The 8,998-nt window shown below is 40.8% G+C and overlaps 1 protein-coding gene across 3 annotated transcripts in view; it reads left to right on the top strand.

Moving 5' to 3' along the window:
* Positions 1 to 265: 265 nt before the first annotated feature.
* The window catches only part of TMEM26 (transmembrane protein 26), a 45,015-nt gene continuing 36,282 nt past the window's right edge, over positions 266 to 8,998 (top strand). The window contains exon 1 of one of the 3 annotated variants that reach the window (XM_032252566.1): positions 266 to 820. In XM_032252566.1, the coding sequence (XP_032108457.1) occupies positions 630 to 820 (191 nt within the window). In that variant the 5' untranslated portion in view covers positions 266 to 629. Of the gene's footprint in view, positions 1,119 to 8,998 lie in introns of all 3 variants that reach the window. The other 2 variants (XM_032252567.1, XM_032252568.1) reach the window with 2 other exon arrangements.

Here is an 8,998-nt window from a genome sequence, read left to right as displayed (position 1 = left end):
CCTGGGAAGTTTTAATTCTTCACACTGGGCAGTAACTGGGTTTCTAAAACTGCTTGGATTCTTTGGCTCCACTGCGTCCCGGCTTCGTGTCACTGTGACAGCGTGAAACGTGTGAGTGAATGAAAGTACTTTGGTGCAAAGTAAGGAGGAGCTGCCAGAGATGTGCTCCTCCTCCTCTTTTCTGGCTGTGCGGCACCTTGACCTTGAGTCCACCTCCCTCCTCTTTCCACCCCCTCGTGATGGGGAAGTTCTTGGGGACCTCCTGGAGGCCCGGGGGCGGGGTAGAGGACAGGGATGGAGTCTGGCCCCGAGATTGGAAGGGGGATGGGCAGCGCTGGAGAATAACGCCCAGGAGCGAGGGCAGCTCAGCCCCAGACTCCCTGGAAACCCAACAGTCTGGAAAAGCTGGGTGTGGATTCGCCCCTCTTTGAAGAGTTTTCAGGAAGTTTGGGGGAGGGGCGAGACGCGGTCACCAGTCCTACCGGTGTCGGGCGCTGAGGGTGAGAAGGGACGCAGCAGCAGCAGGTCTCAGTGCTTGTCACCTTCCTGCCCACCGGTGGGCTCCGGGCGCGCCCGGCGGGGTCCTGGGGGCGCAGGCAAGGAGCCGCAGGCATAGTGCGCGGGCCAGCATGGAGGGACTGGTCTTCTTCAACGCTCTGGCCACCCGGCTGCTGTTCCTGCTGCACTCGCTGGTCGGGGTCTGGCGAGTGACCGAGGTGAAGAAGGAGCCGCGGTACTGGCTGCTCGCGCTGCTCAACCTCTTGCTCTTCCTGGAGACTGCGCTCACGCTCAAGTTCAAGCGCGGCAGAGGCTACAAATGGTGAGAGTGCCCCGGGAAAGCGAGGGCGCACGGGGCCCTAGGGTATTGTCCCCCACCGCACTCGCGGGCAGCCCTAGAGCCCATCTTCCCGAAACCCGCAGATTCTACTCGAATTTGGACCCGGTTTGTCCTCGCTGGGAGCTTGGAAGGCGCGAGATGCTTGCACGTCTCTTGGGCACGCCAGGGCTACCTTAGGGTCCCAGTGCAACACTGGGAAGGCTCGATCCGTGAGCCCAGGCAAGAGTCACGCAGTGTGAGGTTTGGAAACTCGCAAGATGAGTAAAGAGAGGAAGCGCCGGTACGTTTTACTGAATGAGTCATGGGGCAAGGGTGTGTGAGTGTGCGCGGGTTACTCTATGTGCGTGCACGTGCGGGAATGTCCTACGCTGGGCATCAGCGACATTTGCAAGAGTTGAGCGCAGGGGGTCACCCTCCTAAGACTGGAAGCCTCTCGCCGAGCGTCGGTGGTTTCAGCCGCTTCCCTTACCTGCAGGTGCAGGGGTTGCGCGCTCTCTAGGTACAGAGCCAGCTTCAGGTGTTTGAGTTTGGTGGCTTTGGAGCTTCGTTAATGGCCTGCCTATCTTGCCAGGAACGCGTTGTAACTCTGGTGAAGGGAACAGCAGGTAGTGGTTCAGTCTGAACCTCTGTGTGCAAGAACTACACGTCATGTGTGGTGCTTATTTCCTCCCCGAAAGGCTTGAATGGCAATAAAATAATTGAGAAAAAGATTCTCTTGCCATTGACAAAGAGCCTCCCCCAAACCCCAGAGGAACTTCTCTAAGTTAGGCCTCTTTCTATATTAATTTTTAAAATGGGATGTGTTCTCGTATATATCAATACGTTTAAAATACCCTATGCTATGAGAAAGGAGAAAATGGTATTGGGCAATTTACAAATTACGTACACAATGGCATTGTAGTCATTGTATTCAGAAAAATAAAACAGCCCCCCTACAATTTTACATATTAAACTACAAAAGGCTTTGCATTTCTTGACAGTTCATGGAAGAAAACATGTTGCCTCTGAAGATGATGTATATTTTGCTTACATTTTCTACTGCTGAAAAATTTCTAGAATTACCAATGCTCAAATTATTCAAGAACAATCCTAATTTAATACAACCAAGCTGGGAATGTGACTACCCCTGCCTCCACCATCCCCACCCCCATGAAGAGTTTATTAAGCATGAGACATTTGAGGTACTTTCCAGTGTGCCTTTTGGAAATCTTAAAGAAAAATGGTGTTAGCTTCTCAAATAAGCCTTGGGGTTAAAGAAACAAAAGGGGAGAAAAGTGTTTGTTCACTCAGCAGGTCACATAACATTGATTTAACTTTGACTGAGTAGCTTTAATAAACCAGAGTGGAAATACCTTTGGTCATAGAAAGATGAAGTCTGAGGCTGAAAACTATTGCATGGAAAGTCCTGCCACCAACCACCAGAGATTCTGGGAGACATTCAACCTTGGAAGAGGGGCCTGCTCTCCCCCTCCAAGAGTAGACCAGAGGCCTTAACTCTAAGTCAAACACCAGCATTGTGTATAAATACTGTAGCCAATCGAACTTTACCTTCACGTCTACATATTTGTTTACTGCTGATTCAGACTGACATCACTTAAAACCAGGAGAGGAAAAATGGTTGGGACAAAACATGAGTGATGGTCAATGAGTCAGGTTCTACAGGGAACTGGGGATATACTAGTGTTTAGAGTATGCACCTCAAAATTAGACAGGTAATGGGGTAAAATCTGGGTCTTCCTACTTGCTGTCAGAACTTGAGCAGGCTGCTTAGTATCTCAGCCTCATTTTCTGACCTGTAAATACATACTCATAGGCAGTTAGAGAATTATATGAACTAGTATGTGTTGACTGGTGATGAATAAAAAAGCAATGGTCATTTCTAGATCCAAAGATTCTTCTTTTTTTCCTTCTTATTAAAAATATTCTTGTATCAACTAGACACATTTTATATCTGCACAAGTCAGACTAATTTACTTGAGTGACTAGCTAATCAACCATTGGTTCCATGCAAAAAAGTAGAAAAAAAAATTCTCACCTTTATTTCGGAAGAACAGACCCATTTTATATATTGGGCATTATAATACTAATTCAAGGAAAAGCTTGCTGGCCGGGCTATACTCATATTTGAAAATAAGCAAAGGAAAAAGTTGATTGATTTGACTTAGTATAAAATTTCAGCAACAAATGAGTCTTTGTAACTGGTCTAAATAGGAATATGATTAATAATGCTTTATTCTACTGATGTTACCAAATAAAACTGAGTATACAAATATGTTCATTCATATGGTGGACAAAGCCCACACACTATTCTGTCATAAATGTGAGAAAAAAATCAGAAGATGGGCTGCTAAAAAATGTAGGAAATTATCCTTGAAATAATATGGTAACAATGAAACAGGGTTTAATTTGGGGAAGATGCCATTTCTAGGAGAAGTTTTCTGAGTAAAGCAAGATATAATTTTTGTTTTTGAGTGTTAAGAAAATATTTCCAACTGAAAATCTAGGCTGATGGAATCAAAGAGAGATGAAGTAAACATTGTGGCAATATCTATACCTCTATATAGAAAAATATTAATATGTATTAGTCTATATCTGTATAGATTTACATGTTAAACTACAAAAGGCTTTGTATTTCTTGACAGTTCATGGAAGAAAACATGTTGCCTCTATTTAATACTAATATTAATATGTATTAGTCTATACAGATATAAAGATAAGCCTTTGTTCCATTGGTCTTCTCGTCTTCTATTTTGGAATCTACCCTATAGAACCAGTGGTACCCATATGTGAAGACATGAGCAAAAATATTAATATCCTTGTTGTTTGTGGAACGTAAAGCTTAAAACATCCTGATTATCCATCAAAGGAAATGTTAACAATTGTGCAATATTCATACTATAGTTTATTTTACTGATACTAAAAATAATGAGCTAGATCTTAACCCTAACCTCAAGGAATGTTCATGATATATTATCAGGACCCTAAAGTTATAGAGTTGTGTATATTATGGTTCATTTTTTAAATATGGACTTGTAAAAGAATTGCCCTTTCTATCAATTAAAAGCATTGTTTCTACAAGTTGAAGTGAGCAGCAAAGGAGAAATAGGAGGAAGGGAAGGGGAAAAGGGAAAAAAACCTTCCATATTGAAAATAAATAAATAGGAATATATTAGAATAGACTGCATGATTGACTAAACCTGAATGATGGACTAAAATATATACGCATATAAGGTGAAAAACTCCTTTTCCTTGAAAATCAGATCCATGGACCTCCTTTGGACTACTTTGGGCTACTTTGAGTATTGTTCTTTTAATTTAAATTTACATTTGGAACCAAACGAGTCCAAGCCATAGTAATCATGGAACAATAAACAGAGTTATAGAGGGAAATGTGAACTAAATATTTTGAAACATAGCAAACATATGACACTTATCCAGAGAATGTTTCTTTAGCTATCCTTTGGAAAGGAAACATGGAACTGGAATTGCTGAGCTCAGCCATCCAGGGACAAGCAGCGTTACATCAACACTACAAACTCGCCAGTTGGAGAGGTTTAATTTGTTGGAATCCTATAGAATAGAGAGGGTGAGCCAACAACACGTTCCTGTTAAGCTAAAAAAAATGTGTACTCATGGAGGTTGCTCTTTTTTCACCTAATATTTATCTGTTTCACCTGCATATTTAATTACATTTCTATAAGATGAAAATAAATATCCCTTGGCTTAAGCTTTTCTTGATTGTCTTTTCTATCGTCTGGGCAACAATCCAATGGATCTGTGAATTACCATTTAGGTGAGGTCAAATAAAAGGCAGCATTTCAGCTGTTTTCCAGCCAATAAAATATTCCTCAGGGATAGAAAAAATTACTAAGATTGTGACAAGTTTGAAGCCTGTTAAAGCAGGCATTGTCTGAGAATAAGTAGAAAGCTAAGTTGAACTTACTGCCAAAGTATACAATTTTAAGCACTGAGTTTTCCTCACCAGAAAAATTCAAGGAAAATATACTTTGTGAGTTAGTAAATAATAACTCACCTATTTGGTCATCTTGCTTTGTTCTCTCATTTCCTTGTACTTTATTAAGCTCAATCAGACAAGTATTATTGAATTGCTTAATAAGCAAGCATGATAGTGTGCTGAATACTGTGAGACCAGACAAAAGAAACAGAAAACAAACACGCTTGACATTTTAAAAGATAGCATTTTGATGAAGTGCTCAAATGTGTTGAAATCAGAATCATTATGAATATTTAAGATTTCCTATGTTCCAGAATCTTCCAAGGGTTCCACGCAGATGATTCCATTTGATCCTGACAATAGCTGTATTTTATTTTCTGTTTCCCTGTTTTCTTCCATTTTTAGATGAGGAAACTGAGGCACAGAGCTATTAAGTCATCTCTTTCAGGACCAGTTAGTGATCAGTTAAGAGAGTAGAGTGAAGACCCCAGGCTCTCAATCTTACACACTCTAACTGTCAGAGGAGAAAGGATGTGCTCCGGAATATGGGGTTGGGAATAGGGAACTTTACAGCATTTGAGCTGGCGCCAGAACAATGGGTGAGAGCTTCATCTGGAGAGAGGTGTGCAAAGGCCATGTAGGGAGGGAACCTCCTGGGTGGGCAGGTAAATTAGGCAACCTTGAGCAGGTTTCTCAGGAGAAGGCACAGAATCTTCTCACTCTTCTTTCAACAACAGTGTATGGGGCGTCTACTATATTGTGTCAGGCATTATTCAAGTACTGAGAATACGGAAGTGAATAAACAGGCAAAATTCTGCCCTCGAAAACCTCACATTTTAGTCCAGGGGCTCAGAAAATAAAGATCTAAGTAATTAATAAACAGATGAATGAAATACATAACAAGAAACAAGAGAACAAATGAGTGATCAGAACTCTGAAGGCCCCAGTGGTTTGGGTAACAGACTGAGGGAGTGTGCAGGAAGAAGAGGCCACTGGATGGTCAGAGAGGCCTGGCTGGAATGTGACATTTGAGCTGAGGCCTTACAGAAGAGAGAGAGCCAGCCAGGTATGGGGAGGATAAGAAAATGGGACAATCTGCATGAGCCTTGAAACATTTCTGACATACCCTCAAATGACTGATAAATACTGTTTTTCTACTCTTCCCTCTCTTATTATTACAGTGTCCCTTGACTCCATGTTAAAAACTCTTCCGAATTTTCTTAACTTTATGATATCTCATTTTAAACACTGTGTATTACAAATTGTCTGGATGGCTCACAGCTGAAAACAGAAAAGACAAGTTAGAAAACAGGATTCTATCCTAAATTGATCATAAATTCAAACCAATCTTGTAAAAAATTCAATGAAATCTGTTTAGATCATTCAATTGCATTTGAAAAGTTCAGCAGTGAAATTGAAAACGTAGACCTGACAGATGCATACTGTAGGAAATTTGATCTTGATTTATAAGTTTTGAGCAATGCGAGAGAACTTTGTGTGATGTAATTCTGTAGTATGTGATAATATGTACTTTATTCCATCAAAAATCTTTATGAAAATACCAGAGAGAAGGTTTGGAAATAAGAACACTCTTCCTCCCCCACTCCCCACCCCAATCCTTTTGGACCCCAGAGGGATGAGATAGAGGGATTTGGAAGGAGACCCAGTGACTTCCATATGGCCAACTTGGGCACTGGAAATTCTCCCAGAAGATAAACCACTTCTCTCCCTCTTGACACTTGGTGTCCAAATTTCCTAAAATCTCTCTTTAGCTTTTAGCGCATGTGAGGTTTTATACTCCAGGCATACCTCATTTTATTGTGCTTTGCAGATAGCACAGTTTTTAAGGTTTGTTGTAGCCCTGAGGGGAGCAAGTCTTGACACAGTTTTTCCAATGTGTATGTTCATTCTGTGTCTCTGTGTCAGCATTTTTTTTTAATTTTTAGCAATAAAACATTTTAAAATTAAGGTATGTACTTTTTGTTTGTTTTGAGATGGAGTCTCTCTCTGTCGCCAAGCAGGAGTGCAATGGCACAATCTTGGCTCACTGCAACCTCTGCCTCCTGGGTTCAAGTGATTTCCCTGCCTCAGCCTCCTGAGTAGCTGGGACTACAAGAGTGCGTTACCATGCCTGGTTAATTTTTTGTATTTTAGTAGAGATGGGATTTCACCATGTAGGCCAGGATGGTCTCAATCTCCTGACCTCGTGCTCCGCCTGCCTCAGCCTCCTAAAGTGCTGGGATTACAAGCACGAGCCACCGCGCCTGGCTGGTATGTACATTTTGTTAAGGCATAAGACTGTTGCACACTTAATAGACTACAGTATAGTGTAAACATAACTTTTATATGGACTGGGAAATCAAAAATTTTGTGTGACCTGCTTTATTGAGATGTCTGAAACCAAGGTATGCTTGTGTTTATCTTCCTGTATCTTTGTGGGAACGTGTGTTTTAGATCCTGAGTCTTGAACTCACTGCAAAAGGGTGACTTAAATGTGCATCATTTTAGGAAACACACACTAAATGTTATCAGCAAATGACTTTGTTTTAAGTAATCCAAGTCATGGTTTAGGAAGAAGAGTCTTCTCCATAAATTAGTACCATGCTTTACTCCCAAGACGAAGGCACACTTGCTTCTTTTACTTCACAGAGGACTTCGGACCAGTATAATAATTATGTCTGCATGCAGAATGGTATCTCCAAGAAATTGAATCATTGAATAATGGCCATGCTTTCTTTATGAGTATGTTCAATTGAGAAATTTAGAACTAAAAATTAAAGTTACTGATATATATTTTTTTCACTTCTTCTACTTGACTGGAAGAAAAACAAAGTACAAATTAGCATGGGCAGCTCTTATAAGTCAGTATAAATATAGTCCTATTTTTGAATTTCATGTGTTTCTTCTCATGGCAGTGACATTATGCATACAGCATCAGGACAAATCTGAATAGCTTAATGTTTTTTCCAACAGTGGAAAATTCACATTTATATCAAGGTTTATTCTCCCCATGTGTATGGTCCCCACTACTCTGGAAGTTCCTGTAAAGTCTTGGTACTAGGACAGTTAGGAGTTTCTTCTCTTTTAAAAAAAAATGTAATGTAGGCACTTTATGAAATTTACTTTTTTGGAAAGTCATGTTGAAATCATAAGAATATAAGGATTGTCAGTATAAGATGCCAGGGTGAGCACCAATTTTGTTACTTTTCTCTGAATATAAACCTATTACCCATAGTTATTTAAGAAGATGGGTTATATTTTACCTTTGGTTTGTCTGAACCTCAAAGAGATAGATAATATACAACTGATTTAATGTTATCCACTTATTAGAATAAAAATCAGTCATCCTTAAGTACATAAAGATCGGCACAGCTGTAGTCCTGGGTGAGGAGGTGGGGTTGCTCCTGTAGTGTTCCTGTGCTTTCTTATTTCTCAGATTGAGCTTCCTGTCTCATACATGTTTTAATCCACCTGAAATAGCCTCCCATAAATTGGCTAGTGTCATTCTCAGGCAAGCTCTTAATACTAGTGATGACGATGATGATGAAGGTATGATGATGATGATGATAATGGAGGTGGCACCACTTATCAATTATTGAGTGCTGACAAGGCTACAGCCTGCTTTCTTTCCCTTATCTCGTGTAATGCTTACAATGACCCTATAAATTAGTTGCCCATTTTAATTACCATTTTAGGGTGAGGACACTAACGCACAGCAATACTAAATCATTAATCCAAGGTCACAACTGATAATAATAGAGCATAAATACAATTCCCAGCATCTGGTGAGCACTCACATTTATTGAGCCAGGCATTGGCATTGCACACATCAGCTCATTCAATCCTGACAACAGCCCTGGTAGTGCCTTCGTGCTTCTGCTTGCAGGTGGGGAAGCTACAGCTTAGAGGTCTGGAGAAAGATTCTTCTTCGCAGGATTAAAAGCTTAGTAGTCCTGTATTGAGTCCTCCCCTTACTCCATCAGCCTATTTGTTATTTTTTGTATTCAATGACTACATTACTACATCATTTTTAGGGTCAAGGATTTTCTTTAGTAGAGAAAGGATCAAAGCTTTGGTGGTGGTGTTTTTTTTTTTTTTTTTCCTTCCCTTCCCTTCCTTCCTTCCTTCCTTCCTTCCTTCCTTCCTTCCTTCCTTCCTTCCTTCCTTCCTTCCTTCTTCCTTCCTTTTCTTTCTTCCTTCCTTTC

The sequence above is a fragment of the Sapajus apella genome, unplaced genomic scaffold (assembly GCF_009761245.1).
Source record: "Sapajus apella isolate SASKATOON/1434 unplaced genomic scaffold, GSC_monkey_1.0 scaffold78, whole genome shotgun sequence".
Lineage (NCBI taxonomy): Eukaryota > Metazoa > Chordata > Mammalia > Primates > Cebidae > Sapajus > Sapajus apella.
The sequence above is the reverse complement of the archived record's forward strand: the minus strand, read 5'-3'. Positions and strand labels throughout refer to the sequence as shown.